At 37.3% G+C, this 16,781-nt stretch overlaps 1 protein-coding gene across 1 annotated transcript; it reads right to left on the bottom strand.

Moving 5' to 3' along the window:
- Window positions 1-10,594: 10,594 nt before the first annotated feature.
- Window positions 10,595-16,624, bottom strand: gfi1ab (growth factor independent 1A transcription repressor b). Its single transcript, XM_082137311.1, has 6 exons — window positions 13,684-16,624; window positions 13,128-13,328; window positions 12,151-12,533; window positions 11,924-12,061; window positions 11,652-11,817; window positions 10,595-11,548 (listed from the first exon to the last, which is right to left on the bottom strand). The coding sequence occupies exons 1-6, from the start codon at window positions 13,793-13,795 to the stop codon at window positions 11,370-11,372; spliced, it is 1,179 nt and encodes a 392-aa protein (XP_081993437.1). The 5' UTR covers window positions 13,796-16,624; the 3' UTR covers window positions 10,595-11,369.
- Between the last annotated feature and the right edge of the window lie 157 nt (window positions 16,625-16,781).

Here is a 16,781-nt window from a genome sequence, read left to right as displayed (position 1 = left end):
AGCCCATATCCTTTTGCACTCACTGTATGTTCACAAGGTGTTGCAAAGGGAATTTGAATGGTATTAATTAAATATGAATACAGCATGGGATGAAGTCTAATTTTTTTCAAACGTCAAAGAAGCAGATATTATACTGACGAATCAGTCATTCATTTGTCATTTTGGTTAACAAACAAGCCACTATATCGCTTCAGAATACACTGTAAAAAAAGAGAAAACAGGCAATCAATATCTTTAGGAGCAATTTCTTCCTGTTCCGGCCCTTAACACATTTGTTGGTGTAACCTCATGTCACCAAGTTATTTCATATATTAAATAATATGTTTGACTTGACTAATTTATTTATATGATACCACATGAAGCACATGCATTTAGTCAGAAAGGTGCTGCCTTGGCAGAAGTATGATGACATTTGTATACTGTTTCTGGTGACACTTTTGAGTTAAAATGTTGAATATTTTTGCATAAGATGCACTAAATTCACTTGAAGCCTCTTTTATGCAGCATTTCTCTGAGTGTATGTGTGTTATAGGCCTGTCCCAGGTCACTACTATCATATATCCATGTATTTTTAATAGGGAACAGCAACAGGACAACAAAAGTGTAACCTGACTATCTGATGGACACATCAGCTTTTCAGGCTTAGACTTCTGAACATAAGTGTTATGTTATCTTTAATAGTTTTTCTTTTAAACTTTTGCACAAGGAAAACTAACATTAAAGATTATACAATTTTATAAACAACAATCATATCTCACAAAGTATATTTGAGTTTATTGCACCTTCCATCACAGACACATAGGCTACTGTGAGACACTATGCTTTTCTTGCACTTGCTATTCTTTATAATGGCTTGCTGACAGAACTGTTTACTCTGCCACTCTCTTGCCTATTTCTTGGCAATAGAGTGGCCCTGAAGGCCCCTAGAGGCCATGTCTGGAGCTGAAGCTGTCTGCCAAAATCCCTCCCTAAACCCCAGCGAGCATGTCAAGAAAAACTGTGCTGTTTAGGGGTCACTCCCTTGAGTCTGTGCCTTAGCTTTCACTGCCTTGCCTACAGATGGACTTGTGCGTTTGATTTGCAACAGTGCACTTTATATAGACATGGCTCAGATTTTCCATTCCCCATGATTTGGTAACGGCAGGAAGATTAAAGAAAAACTAAACAACAAATATTGTGATTCATGGAAACTACTCAAGTAATAGCTATAAGCCCCTATAAGGTTCAACCTTTACCACACAGAGGAGAGGTCAGAGTCAAGTAAAATCAGCTAGGCCTTGATGTATGGTATATCATAGATAACAAATGAGTGTTTTCCCTTAAGTTAACTCCCTTATTTAAAACGTGCAAATGAAAACATGCAGCATATGTATTTGTGACCCTGGATCACAAAATCAGTCACAAGTCGCACGGGTATATTTGTGGCAATAGCAAATGATAGATTTTTCTTTTATGCCAACAATCGTTAGGATATTAAGTAAAGATCATGTTCCATAAAGATATTTTTGTAAATTTCCTACCGTAAAATACATAAAACATTTATTTTTGTGAGTGAATGCAGCACAACCGCGAAAATAAATGGACAACTTTAAAGGCAATTTTCTCAGTGTTTCGATTTTTTTGCACCCTCAGATTCCAGATGTTCAAATAGTTGTATCTCGGTCAAATTTTGTCCTGTCCTAACAAACCACACATAAAGTGGAAAGCTTATTTATTCAGCTTTCAGATGATGTATAAAGCTCAATTTCCAAAAATTGACCTATGTGGCTGGTTTTGTGGTCCAGGGTCACATTTATGTGCTCAATCTTCAAGGGGGAAGCAGCATCTGTAATGCTAAAATGGTAGATCTGAGTGTTGTCAGAGTGACTGGGATCATGAGGAAAAGAAAACAACAGATCCATACAACCATACAGGTGCTTCTATTGCCGATGCCTGCTTGCCCTTTTGTAAATCGGCATTTTGATGGCGATTACCTGTGTTGAGTTGTTCCAAATCAATACGTACAGTGTGTGAACCTTAATTGACAAGGATAACGCTGGCCCCTTTTCTGAAGGAGAGACACCCTGTCTGCCTTTGATCAATACCATGCTCACCAGCACGACACAGTCCACTTGTGTGCTCTGGTACCCTGTGCCTTCATCTCTGTAGGCAACCCCCAATGGCAGAAGAGGCTGGGATGTTACATGTGAACAGGCTGTCAAAGCAATTTTGTCAGTCTGCTCATTCTCTGGTGTTTAGAGATGCTGACACACTGTGTACTGGTTCCCATGATTTTATTAAGGTGATGGAAGCTTTTAGGCGTGTTTTTTTTCCACTCTCCCACTCCCTCCCTCTCTCTCTCCTTTTATCCACGAGTACATGTACAAGTGTTTTATTTTGTATTCCTCCTGCCAAATATGTCTCTGAAGCACCTTGTTTGCCTGTCATTCAGGTCAACAGATCATCAGTTTTATTATTATTTTTTTTTTTTTTTGGAGTTTAACTTTTAATCAACAGCATAACTTGTGTGATGTAAATATGGCTAATGATTTTTATTGTTCCTGTTCTGGACTTTGCTAAGCTGTGTGTTAAATATATGGGCCAAACTTTTTGACCACAACAGACCACAAAATGTTTCTGTGGAAGTCTGTTTCCGCCTCCACCTCACAATATTACTTACACAATACTATTACTACTATATCCTTCAGTTTATATGCAGCAAGTTTTATTTTTGAATTTGTTTATTTCATTTTATTTTGATGGTCCCTTTAACACATTCTGTTGACTATAAGTAATGTTGCACTCTCATTAGAGCGTTAGTAGAGTGTTAGACTGGTAGGATTAGAATAAATTGTCATATAGGTGCAAATTTACTTATAGTCGTTGGAGGACCATCACAATAAAGAGTTAGCAGATATTCAGCAGACAGTCTACCAATATCTAATATGAGTTAGTTTACTCATGTAGTTGCAGTTACTCCTAGTCAACAGAATGTTCAAAAGGGACCATCAAAATAAAGTGTTACCTTTTTTTGCCAAGTGATTTTATATCTCACAATTATGACTGTTTGTCTCTCAATTGCGATTCTACTTAAATAGTGATTTTATATCATACATCAATACCATTTTAAATCTTGCAGTGTGACAATATCTTGCAGTTCAAACTGTATATCTACCAATATTATCAATACTACTATCACAATTGCAACTTTATTTTTCATGAAATTGCCTTTATTTCTTACAGTTGCATCTCTATACCTCTCAGTGCGTTTTCTGTCTAACCATGTGAATTTATTTATTATTTTTAAGCTTTATCTCACAGTTACCTTTCTCTCTCTCTCTCTCTCTCTCTCTCTCTCTCTCTCTCTCTCTCTCTCTCTCTCTCTCTCGCTGAGTTTTCTTTTACAACAAAGTGAATGTGATAAATCAAGTAAATGTGATTTGGAGGTCATTAGCTACACCTGCTTCTCTTCACGCTGTTGTTGTGCAAACATCTATAACTGGACTGTGTGGAAAGCAGGCTGGAAAAACTCTGAGTTGATTTGAGCAGATCAGGTACTGCTTGTGATCATTAATGATTTAGCATACACCAGCAGGGAAACGAGCAGGGCCAGTCTCATCTACCCCTGCAACCCAGATCTTTGTCCTCAGATCTCTGTAGTCTTTTACAGTGACCAGAATCAAAAGCAGTCTCTAATTGGGACCTTAAGATTAATTTCTCTCTTTGAAATATTGAATGTGTGACGCATTAATTTTATAGGAATATGTGTAGCTGCATAAGCCCCCCAGTTTTACTGTATAAAATAGTTTTGAGTCAGAAATAAATTACTAATTACTATATAATTGTTACACTCTTGTTTAAAGTACTTATTTCTAACATGTTGACTCTGGCCCTGACTCTGTTAGTCATCATGAGACCATTGTTATTAATGCAATTAGATTGTGTGAGATTTATCCACCCAAAAGATCATATTTGACATAAAGGAAATAATATGTTTTTGAATAGAGTGGACCCTACACAAATGAATGTTGCGTTAGTTTTGTTAAAGCTTGCTCTTTTGTTCCGTTTACACTTCACTGCCCATCAGAGAGTCAACACCAACCACATTCACACAACAGCAGAAAAACATAACAGCTGTTCGCACATACACCATTACATGAAACAGCCTTTTATCTCTAGTGCTTTTAAACAGAGTTGGAACATATCAGTGTGTCTGAGTTAGTGAGCAAACGTGTCGGTGTATTTTGTGCGTCTAGTGTCAGAATGTGTCTATGGGAGGAGGCTGTGCATGCGAGCGCGTGTGCGTGCTGGACCTCGGGGACGTTGGAAGTACTTACCAGCTCACTGTAGACTGCTTGATCTGTTGAGAAGCAGTGCAATGGCTTGATGGTGCTACAGACTGACACATGACTACACAGACCCTGAACAGACATTAGCACAAGCTTCAGCAAACCTACATCTGAGACTCAAATCATTCATTAAATCAGAACATCAAAAGGAACTTTACTTGAATGCCTCGGCATAAATTTTTTATTATTACTGAGAATAAATCTTTTGTCTTTTTTTCTCACCACCACCATCTCCTGTCTCTTTTTGCACTCTCTCTCTCTCTCTCTCTCTCTGCATATCAGCTTGCCTGCATCCCTCTCTCCTTCTCTCTTCTAGTTTGATACATCCTTTTGCTTGGCATGGTATTTTGTGAAATGGATCTTATGAATTTTTCAGAGAGGTTCATTGCTTTAGTCAGGCCTGGTTAAGTGGAGGATTGTATCAATTCGCAACCTTTTAGGCTGCATGTGCGCACTTTCAAAACTCACGTTCTTTATAGAAGAGGGATTTATGCTGACCGATAATGATGGATGACTACTGATATTACTGTGTTATACACTCTAAATATACTAAAACATTCCCTTACGAAACTCACTTGAACTTTATTTGTATCTTTCTTGAAATGTAGACAAGGGCTTTGGTAATAGAGTGGTAAAAAAAGACTCTTACATATTTATAGCTTTTAATTCTACTGTAACTGTGCAGCCTGGGCCTGTCTGTCACTTTGTATTTGTTTCTGACCAGAAAGCTTCTTTTTGTTCAACCTTTTACCAACATGAATCCTTTTAGTGCTTTTGTCAGGATTCATATGCTATTAGATTACTCTTTAAATGTTGATGAAACAGAACTAAACCGATGTACTACGGCTAAAGAAATTGCTGCCTAGCAGGATGAATAATGTCATGGAAATTTGACTTATTAATAAGAGTGGGGGGTAGATTTCTGGGAAATGTCAAATGTTAAATTTGTTAGGTGTAGTTTCCGTTTTTAATAGTCTCAATCCCATCTCATGAAACTCTCTGATTTGGAAAATTGATTAAAAAAAATAGTTATCTGATAATGTCAAATCAAATGCTATTTACACATATCTAGCTATTTTTTTATATATATATTTTATGAACATACTATTTAAACAAAATTTTACAGGTGTACTGAAAACTCCAACAAATATGAAACATCCCCTTACGTCTCCATTCGAGCGACAGCTAGCATCCAAATAGTGGTAGTGATATGTAATGCTAAATGAAGCAGATAAACATGTCTTTAAATGAGCAGCGACCTACTGCACCCACCTTTCAGCAGCTGACTAGCCCGACTGCGTGCTGTGCAGGGGTTGGTGGGCCCCACTGCGAGAGAACTAATGGAAAAGCTTTCAGGGCTTTAACCTGAAGGAAAACGTCAGCTCACATTTGGCCGCTCACCCAGGTCTAATGTCTCCCAATTGTGGCAAGAGCAATGGTGATTGCCATTTTTATCATGACCCCCCCCCCCCCCACACACACACACACACACACTCACACACACGCACAAACACACACAGCCTTTCTCTGTTACACTCTCTCACACACTCATACTCCAGCCCCATTGGACTCTGGAATGACTGACTTTAGAGCGTGCCAGGACTCTGGAGACTTACCTTGTTAAACAGTCCTGAAAACAACAAGGACCGCGAAACAAAAGTGTGCAGAGTTTAGGCAGTAAAAGCGTGGTACTCAGGCTCAGCTGGGACATCCCAGAGCAGACTGGGAAAATGCTCCCTGTTCCCCTGAGTCTGTGTTGTAGTGTCATGTCAAGCTGGAATAGGATGAATAGGAGCAGACAGACACTGTACTCTGATGGCCTCACACACTGTAACCTGATGCAGTTTAAGACAAATCAGACTTTTATATTGAGATCAATTTAAAATTTTTGTATTTCTTTGTGTTATGTACTTAGTGAGTCAGTTTTATTCTCAGTATAGTTAATATTTGTATCAGTTTTTTATTGTTTTTTTAGCATATATTATATATCCTATTTTATGAAAAAAGTCAAGTTATATTTGTATAGCACTTTTCACGATGCACAACATTTTCACAAAACTATTTCATTTACTACAGGAATTTTGTAGTTTATGGATTTCATATACAGTACATAAAATCAAGCATAAATCTTTTTATAAAAAGCATAGTTCATGTAACCCTGTGCAAACTGTTCTTCTCACAGATAGTGTGAGGGTCTGTTATGTGTGCCAACCAAATTCCTTATGTATTTTTCTCGCGTTTTCTCTACCGTTCTTTCTAAAATCATGAATAATTTGTATCACCACCCTACTGCCTGATGACAGCTGTGCAGTTGTCTTGCAGTCTATTTTTCAGATCAAGTAAATAATGAATAAAGCGCCACAACAAAAGAACACAGTATCTGAGCCCTGTCTCCCTGAGACCTTCCACAGCTCTCCAGTCACAGAGGTGTAGACGCCCTGCATTTCTTCTGTCACCTCTGTTTATCTTTCTAAGTGAGAGACTACTGAGTAATTCATCAAAATACCAGAATATGTTTCACAGGTGATACATACATACCTAGTTTATGCTTGATTGCTTGCACGATACTTGTGCTTGGGAAATGTTGAAATTATTTTTTAAACAATACACCAAGCAATCCAGATTTCCCTCTTTTTAGATCTCCCTATTTTTTTTCCACTGGTTTTCAGTCTTTTTCCACATATGTGTAACACAGTATTGTGAAAAACACTATACAAATAAATGTGAATTGAATTGAATTATTCAAGTCAGCAGATGATGTCATGATGATTGGGAATTTGGAGGATTCCTAGCTAGGATTTAGTCGTTAATATTCTCTTATCGACCATATGTGACCCTGGATCACAAAACCAGTCTTAAGTAGCACGGGTATATTTGTGGCAATAGCCAACAAAACATTGTATGGGTAAAAATTATCGATTTTTCTTTTATGCCAAAAATCATAAGGATATTAAGTAAAGATCATGATCCATGAAGATATTTAGTAAATTTCCCACCTTAAATATATAAAAAAAATATTTTTGTGAGTGGATGCAGCACAATCGCCTATAGAAATGGACAACTTTAAAGGCGATTTTCTCAATATTTCGATTTTTCTGCACCCTCAGTTTCCAGATTTTCAAATAGTTGTATCTTGGCCAAATATTGTCATATCCTAACAAACCTAATATCAATGGAAAGATTATGTATTCAGCTTTCAGATGATGTATAAATCTCAATTTAAAAAAAAAAATACACATAAGACTGATTTTGTGGTCTAGGGTCACATATATATCAGGAGAGTGTGCTGGCGATATTTCACTCTCTCATAAATAGAAACATTGTTTGTCTATCATTAAACATGTTTTGAGACCACTGTGGCAGGGTGCTGTTCTTTTTTTTTTTTCTTTTTTTTTTCATAAAATGAAAGTCAATGGTAACCAATTATTTCTTCAAAAATATTTTCTTTTGTGTTCTGCCGAAGAAAGTTCAGGTAAACCCCAATAAATGAGGACATTTTTATTTATTTTTTCATGAGGAAAATAACTTATGAATCATACTCTGTGATGTTTTTTTGAAAATGTAAAAATGGTGAAAAATTCTAATTGGTATAGGTTTACAATTTGTAAAGCATAAAAATCATTATGTCTATGGAACATCCCCATTTGTGTGTGTGTGTGTGTGTGTGTGTGTGTGTGTGTGTGTGTGTGTGTGTGTGTGTGTGTGTGTAAGCCAGAGAATGAAGTGCTCTGATTACTCGCCCACTGAAATTGATTGGGCTCTTTCCAGGACTTCTTCTATTCATATTTGATATGCCTGGAGGCTGTGGGGCAACGGTCTTAAAAACCTCACTGAAATCTGGCCTGGCCTAATGGTCCAAGCTTGCACTTTCCCTCTGAGTGAACTGCAGAGGATTGAAGCTGTGGTGGATACTGACCTGCGTAAAGGCACTGCAATCCCTGCAGCACTCTGGACAACATCCATACCCACACTGCCCCTCTGTCTACTCTAATTCAGACCACTGTAATCAAAAATGATTGTTGGTTTAACTTAAAGTAAGTTACCTGGTTGCCTTAAAATTTTGAGTTCATAATTTGTAGTTACTAAAAGTCGTCAGGCTTTTACAATGGGCTTTTTTTCCCTTTTTTTTTCCTTTTTTTTTTTTAAAGCAGCTTTGCAGTGATAAAAGCGTTTTTAGTCGTTTCAGCAGATCTGCGTGACCGGGAATCATTTTGATAAAGTTCTCTGTACAGAGGAAAAAACTTTTGTCGTGTCAAACAGAGGAGATTGGTTTAATGCATAGAAACTCTAAATATTATGTTATCTGGCCCACATTACTTGATTTGACAAAAGATAAAAAAGTTATTATTAAAATAAAAGTAGGCTATAATTATATATATAAAAAAATACAGTGAAGGGAAATGACGAATTCTGCATGTGAAATGTTGGAATAGGTTTATTGGTTTCATTCCAAATATTACTTTCTAAATATGATCCTAATTCCAGGCATGTTCGATTTTCCCTCACAGCAGCAGGACATGTAAATCCCACAGTCATGTGCTTATCTCTCTTTTCTCTAGAATAAATATGCATTTTCCTGTTCCTCTCAGTCAAATCTTCGGGGTTTTAAAATATTCAGCATTTTCGCGGGCCTGAATGCAGCAAGATTTGAGCTATAAAAAGTCAGTGATTTCAATCTTTGATTGTATCTTCGCACTATACCAAAACTTGTGCTTCTAAGTTGTAACACAGATGGCATTTCGAAAAATGTTGAGGGTACTTTTGGAGAATGAGAAATCAGGTTTTTTCCCGGCTAATGCAGCGCGGTTGCGTAACATATTTTAAACCGTATATTATTAACCTTCTTTGTGCCAGATCCCAAGATAAGCTGACGTTATATCCCGGGGCCATTTTAGACTGCAGGGCAGCAGAAAGCACTGACCCGCCATACCGTGGGCATGAGTGAACTGTTTCTGCTGAATAAACTCCCTTTATTTACACTTAGTTTAGTTACCAGCGGAGATCCAACTGTGTTTAGAGTGTAAATAAAAGGGAATAATAATGTTCATGGTCAGATAAGACGAGGCATCAAGCCGTTTGATTTGATGATATCTGCACCTTGCTTAGCATTTGCACACACACACAAATATATGATATATATTCTTATATAGGCTATGATATAAGAAATATGAAGATTTTGGTCAGGTACACTTTGTTTCTGATGAGTACTAATAGTTAATTAGGCTACTGTGCCATATAATTAATGATTTTATGCAATTAAAAATATTGTTACGTATTAAAAATAAATACGAATCAAAGTGCTTTCAATAATTTTAAATGCGGCATGTTTCTCAGACTGAGGAATAAATCAGTGGGAAAATTAATAACAGAGTCTGAAACCAAATGGACAGATGTAAAAATGTTACTCCAAGTTTTAGATGAAAAATATTTGTATAAATATTTTATTAACAATGAGCATGCATTTAATATTTAAATATAACTAATAATAGGCCTACAGTTTTTAATAGATCCTATTTTTTGCAGTTTTATTCTCTAGTCCCAACACAACTGAATTAAGTAAATATAGAGGGAGTGTACACTGAATTAAATTGAGACAAATTTCAAAAGAATTGTGCTGCATTCGCTCATTTTAATCAAGTAAATTGAAGAGCAGTAAAAAAAAAAAACTAAAAAAAAACAGGCCTGAATCAAATAGAACAATTATTTGCAACATGATCATATCACTTTGATGACTGTGTTGAATTTCATATAAACTTTACACAATAGGCTAATTATGTTCTCTTCAAACATAAATGTATAAAGTTGATTTAATTAAGTGTATTGTTTAGTAGATCATTTCAATAGCTTTCCCTTTTTTCAGTGTTTTTTTCAGTGTAGGCTAGCCTGTGTTATTTTGTGACACTTTCTTTGCGGTCTCCTGGTAGTCTAAATACTGAGATAGATTTATAAATAATTGATCAGGTGTCTTTATTTTTCTCGTCCCTTTCTTTTCTAATATCGAATAATTCTTGATTCCCATTAACTTATGCTATTTAATGGTGTTTCAATCATTCTTATCTTGAAAATATAAGATAATGCGAATGCACTGATCGCGAAACACGACAAGTGGAATTTCCCACAGCTCTGTTGTGAATAAATAGGCCTATGGGCTATTTTTATTTCAAACGTAACGAAATGCTTTAATTTACAATCATAAAAATGAAATGCCCTCCTTAGCTCAAGTTATCCGCTGCGCGCAGTAGCCATACAGAGATTTTACAAATCAGTATGAAACAACAACTTTGTTTATTACACACACACACACACAAATACACGCTAGAAATATCTCTTCGTAATATTCTTTATTTCAATAAATAGTGTAAATGATATCAAACAAATAGGGTATTTGTCAATTTAATTTATCTGACAAGGTATATTAAGTAAGGCTATTTTATTTATGCTAAAGAAAACGAACCTAATAGAAAAGAAGAAATGATGACTGCATGGTTCGAGAAGCCACATAATTTAAGTTGGGTTATAGTACACAAACAATCCTTTTATTGATGAAATCTCGCAGTCTATTGTAGTGCTTGTTTTGCCAGCATCCCATTTGCAGCGTTGAAAACAAAGTGACATTCTTTTGAGATGCGGTGATTTTTCTCTCCTTCAGCTGATATTTTGGGTGATACGGTGTCCTTTCTCGCGGCGGTTATATTTCGTCCCTGATTATTTTGGTGAAAATATTTTGGGTTCAGACACGATGCCTGACATGTTTCTGCAGCGGACTATTGATTTGAATGAAGATACCCTGTGATACCCTGTTATAATATCACCATGAAAGCTGTCAGACCTGCTGGCCTGCTGCTGACTCGTAGGCAAATCTCACAAAGCATAAACAGCTCTACAACTAATGTAAACGCTATTAGTCGCCAACTCTAAAACACTGATTTAATGTTTTATGAATGAGCATTTGTAGCTTGTTAAATTAAAAAGCCTGTTAAAGTCCCGACGGGTTTTCCAATAGTGTTTGGTAAAGTCCTTGACTCGTGAACCAATGTTTCCTCACTTCAGTCCATGTTGTGTTTCCTTGTGTCTTCTTAAATCGACCTTGCGCTGGAATCCTTTGCCGCAGAGGTCACATCCAAACGGTTTGAATCCAGTGTGTTTTCGACTGTGCGTTATCAGATTGGAGCTCTGACTGAAAGCTTTCCCACACACCTGACATTTGTGTGGTTTTTCCCCTAGAAGAGAAAATCCACACGTCAACGTTTTCATCCAAAGTTCTATTTTTATAGATAAAGTTCTAGATACATTTCCATATGGCTACACCTTTATTTCGTTTACCTGTGTGGATGAATGTGTGTTTCTTCATGTCTGATTTCTGGTGAAATCTCTTCCCGCAGAACTGGCATGGGTAGGGTCGTGTATCGGAGTGTATAAGGAGATGAGTGGACAGAGTGGATGATCTTTTAAAACTTTTCCCACAGATTTTACAATCAAAACTTCTCTCCTGTGGGATAAAAGGCGTGTTTGTTCAAATTCAGTCGATTTCAGTAACGCAAATTAAACATTTGTGCTATGATTTTCATTCCTAAATATGAACATGATGCCCGCACCTGTGAGTGAACAGCTTTGTGTTGTTCCAGACTGACCGCGTGCCCGAACGTTTTCCCACAGATGTCGCAAGCGAAGGGTCTTGTTCCACTATGCGACCTACGGACGTGAACTTCCAAACCATGTGGTGTAGAAAACACCTGTGGAGCAGAGAGGACCATCTTTAATAAATAATGTCTAATCGTGATTTCTAAAAACAGTCAAGCTAATTTGCGCTTGTACACATTACCTTGCTGCATTTGATGCATTTGTATGCGCCATTTAGCAGGAGACGACTACACATCGCATCGGAGCTGGACTTTATCTCAGTTCCTTTTCCCAGTATGCTGCTGTCATCATAAAATCCAGAGGCAGTGGCGCGCTCGAATAGGGTGGCAGTGGAGCCGTAAATGCCTGCGCCAGATCCTCGTTCAGTGAAAAGAGAGGGCTCGACATGCACGCGCTCATTGTAATAGACTGGAGGAGTCGGCCGCTCGTGAGAGTGGTGATGATTGAGAGTGTGTACCAGCTGTCTGATTTCACATCCCGAGTACCTGCTCCACGCGTAAGGCCTGAAGGGGACTGCGAATGGCTGGGTTTCCTCAACGGAGGGTGAAAAAGATTTGGCTGACTCTGTTAAAAGAGAAAAACGATCAATTAGCCTAATGATTTCCGTGTTTTAAATGCTGTTATTCGGTTTAGAATTATAAAGTGACTGTTGCTATCTGCATTGATAGCTATAAGATTGCTTGCTCATCTGCAATAGGATGTCTCAAAGACGTTTCCTGTCAGATGTTAAATAGACATTTATAAAATATCTTTAAGATGTTTAGTGTGATTTAGAATGTATGTAAAACTGCTTTATCTAAAATGTCTTTTAGATGTTTTCCAGATTAAGCGCTCTATAAGACATTTTAGAGACGTAGGCCTGTAGCCTTTGTGCTATCTGGGTATTTATTCGTTATGTAGCCTACGTTTTGTGCCAAAATATGATGAGGTCAAATGACTTTTAAAACAAAACAAACGTTTTTGTGATATACATTTGATATTTGATAAACATTGTTTTATTCAAACTCTGTCCGTTAATAATCCGAAATGAACGAAAGCCATTTTAAAATGATAAATAATAAATAATATTTAAAAAAAAACTATCACATGCATTCACACTATAGATGCAATTTGATGGGCTTTAAATATGTAGATATCTTCAATAAAGTGCACCCGTACCCGGTGATGCTGATGGTGATGGAGGTCGCCAAAAGTCTTCGTAATCTGACGAGCGGTCGCACACGCTTCCCCCGGAGCTGAGAGGAGACTTGGAGGAAATATCAGCTTGATCCACCAGGTGAGAGTCCGGTGAACAAGCATCAGTCGTGTCGCCTGTCAGAGCATCCGTAAAGCACTCGGAGTCGTCTGAAGTTTTGCTTTCTGTAATGATTTTTTCCCCCCGTCAAAACCACAGCTGTAAACAATTGAATCTGAATCTCACAACATGGGTAGGCTACAACGAAAATCTAGAATCTAGAGTTTTCCCCACACAAATGTAGTCGTGGGATATACGCTCAGTATTTTACCATCACTTTCTTTCTTAGACAAATAAACAATGACTTCATTATGTTTATGCAGGAATAAAAAATAAAAAAATCTACAAGAGAGCTAACTAGACAAGCGTTTTTTTCTCTCTCTTTTTTGTGTGTGCATAAATATACATTTTCTGTTTGACAATTGCAATGCATTCTCCATTGTTCTTCATTTCTACATTTTAAATGTAATTTTGACATACCTGCGCATATGTGAGCTAAAATAGAATCAAGTCTTTTGTAGTCATCCTCCAAAGATCGTGGCTGGTGGTAGCTGTGTGCTTTTTTGCTCTTCACCAAGAAAGACCTAGGCATTGTGTCTCCTCTAGTTCCTTCCTTCGATGTCCTCGGTCATTAGTGAAGATCAGGCAATCTGTCAGATCCACAGATGCGGTGGCTTTTTATCTCTGAAAAGATTTGAAGACCATTTGGTTGAAGAGCAGCGCGTCTGTATAGAGGATGGCAGAGTGGGAGCATGCGTAAAGCAATTCTCTCGTCTGCCAGGTGTTATGAAGACAGGTGCTTTAAAGGGACAACTACCCAGCCTTAGGCCTGTGATTGGTCCGCCCCTCTATGAGAGGACAGACAGGTCCGGGGGGAACCGTGGCTATCAGGATAAGTGATACACTGTTTTATCAATGTGTTACTCAATCCCTAGCTGCAGGGGGAGAGGAAACGAGGAGACAGCAACCCAGCCTGTGCATGCCTTCTGCAGCTAACGATTTGCGCAGGTTTTTGTTTTAAGGACTTGCTGTTAAAACCAATATATATATATGTTCTTCCAAAACACCGTTTTTTTTATATAAATATGGACTGCTTATTTAATTTGTTTTGCGTTCACATATGGATCATGCACAAGGGGGCCATTTGGGTCCTTCATATTGACATATAAAATGCTATAAATATATATAGGTCTATATTGTTATTGGCTTTTTTTCTTAACACATCAACAAAAATCGTGCAGACTATGTATTTATTTTTGTCTGCTGTAGGCTATATACAAATATGCACACGTTCATTTAAAAAGTAGGTATAGATAAAATATTGCATTTGAAATGTATTAAATATTTATTAGGCTATTTTATTCTGTATTTATTTATTTTATTTATTTTTTAGTTTCGGGTAATGCGCCAAAAACACCCCATCAGATACAATTCAATAAACCAAACACTATGACAATCTAAACTTCATCATAATTAAACTCTTCAAAGCCAAATAGAAAACAATTGGATTTTTAAAACAGTCATTTGTAAAACTATAGCCTAAGATAAATATAGCCTATCAAATAATTATATTTCTAATAAAAACATTGAATTGTCGTGACCTTATTGCGCAAGGCCAGTAACTGCCGAATGAACAATAAAACTCAATAACAGAGTCAAAATCATTTATTTTTTGGATTTAATTTTTAATTCAATATGTAGGCTAATTTTCTTTATGTATTAAGTCTTATTAATTCCAATCATCTCAATGGCAAAAAAGTGTCCCAATCAACCAGAATACACCCCTAAAGTTAATGTCCGAAATTAGAATGCGTGTTTTTAAATCTTAAAAACGCTGCTGTTGAATTCATAATTGACTAGCTATAGGTTCATTAACGTCCGGTGGTTTATCGAGGTGATCAAGTAAAACTTGGTTTTAGTAGACATGAAATAAAGCTGTCCACACGCCAGCGGGGTCACGGTGATCTCGAGTTTCGTGGCTGCTCAGTGAACAGAGCGTCCTTGTTCAGAGTGGACGCTGGTGATCTGTCGTGGACACAACAGGGACACGCATTCAGCTCGTGCGGCAGACAATCAGTGGGAGCCCATACACCAGCCAATCAGTCTCCGTCTCACCTGCCTTTGACTCGTGACAGCCGCGCAAATGAATCGCTTCACTTCACTAGAGCGCTATTGCAGTCTGTCATTTAGGGAAAAAAGCGGTAAATTGATGTGGGGCTAAGCGTTATCCTTACTGCTTCAACTTGTTATTTGGACACTTTTCGCTCACTTTATGATCAGTTTGTATGGATTTATGAAATCTGTCGCGCCCATCAGATAGGCTACCTATAATCGCACAGTCCAGGATCCGCAGAAGAGTGAGTGTGTTTGATAGCCAACAGCGAAGTGCAGGAAATCAAAGCGCAATGTGCCCTCCGTCGATTAGACATGCCACCCCAGGGTAGGCCTATCCGGTAGATAGGATACCGATAATGCAAGGACACTGTTGCCAATATCTTGACTGATGTTCTGACATTATCTCACATTTACTGTGTAGGCTACTCCATCACGAGAAACAATCATATTTTGGCTATCCCACATAACGAAAGTGACAACCTAAACACGGCAAGCTATACCGAACACGAGGGGAATATATAGGCTACATAAATGCACAATAACTCAATAACAGCACAAAATAGCCTGCTTTTATGTCGTTCCATAGACCTGCGTCAGTGTCATGATACATGAATTAACTCTCAGAACAACATAAACAAAGATAAAAAAGCAATATCCCGACCATTGCTGCTTCCTTTTTTTTTAATTCAAATTATTATTATTTTTTATATAAGAATGTGCTTTAAATATTGTAGCCTACTATTTAGTTATAAAGATATAGGCTAAAGAATATTTTTATGAGCAACCAAATAACGCTTCCAAAATCTTTATAACGCTTCTTTTTCTGTTTGATCATCTTTATCGTCATCAATGAAATACCAAGCGTTGCAAATTAAAACGTTTGTATTTGTACTGGTAAAACGTTCCAGAGACAAGTCGAGTTTAATTCATATTAAATACGTGCAATATGAAACTTCATGCGTAACTGGAAACGCGCGAACTGTGATTGCTCTTAGCGAAACCCTGATTCTAGAATTATGTTTTATCTGTCACTTTAAATTTAACAAGAGCTCATTCCCTGACAGGAATTGCAGTAGCCTACTTACCCGATAGCCTAACACAATTCGTTGTAAGATGATTTCAGGACAGTTGATGTGTTTTCGTTTAAGGCAAAGAGCGCACAGCCAATCTCCTCTCATGGGTTTTAAGCGTACGAGCATCTACACCACACACACACACACACACACACAAACAAAAGCTTCCTGAAGAACGTTATTTGCGACACATCTCAATAGCATTCCAGTGTAAAGAGGGCTGTACCTTCAACAGCTGTTTATTTCAGTGCACTGTATGTTTTTGTCTTGAAAAACAGCGTTACATAAAATAATTCATAAATAAATAAATCATAATACAAGAGAAAAAAATACACGCCCAGATATTGGTTCGAGGTTTTTTGATTTCAAGAGAAACTGTTTTACAAAATA

Source organism: Leuciscus leuciscus (assembly GCF_965113295.1).
Source record: "Leuciscus leuciscus genome assembly, chromosome: 14".
In the NCBI taxonomy this organism is placed as follows: domain Eukaryota; kingdom Metazoa; phylum Chordata; class Actinopteri; order Cypriniformes; family Leuciscidae; genus Leuciscus; species Leuciscus leuciscus.
This window is presented reverse-complemented; position numbering and strand designations above follow the sequence as displayed.

What these genes read in the sequence shown, in the direction of transcription:
- gfi1ab (XM_082137311.1), bottom strand. Translation starts at nt 13,795, where the DNA reads ATGCCTAGGTCTTTCTTGGTGAAGAGCAAAAAAGCACACAGCTACCAC. An exon ending in ATCACCATCAGCATCACCGG is followed by an intron (nt 12,534 to 13,127) that starts GTACGGGTGCAC and finishes CTCTTTTAACAG; the next exon opens with AGTCAGCCAAATCTTTTTCA. An exon ending in ACACACATTCATCCACACAG is followed by an intron (nt 11,549 to 11,651) that starts GTAAACGAAATA and finishes TTTCTCTTCTAG; the next exon opens with GGGAAAAACCACACAAATGT.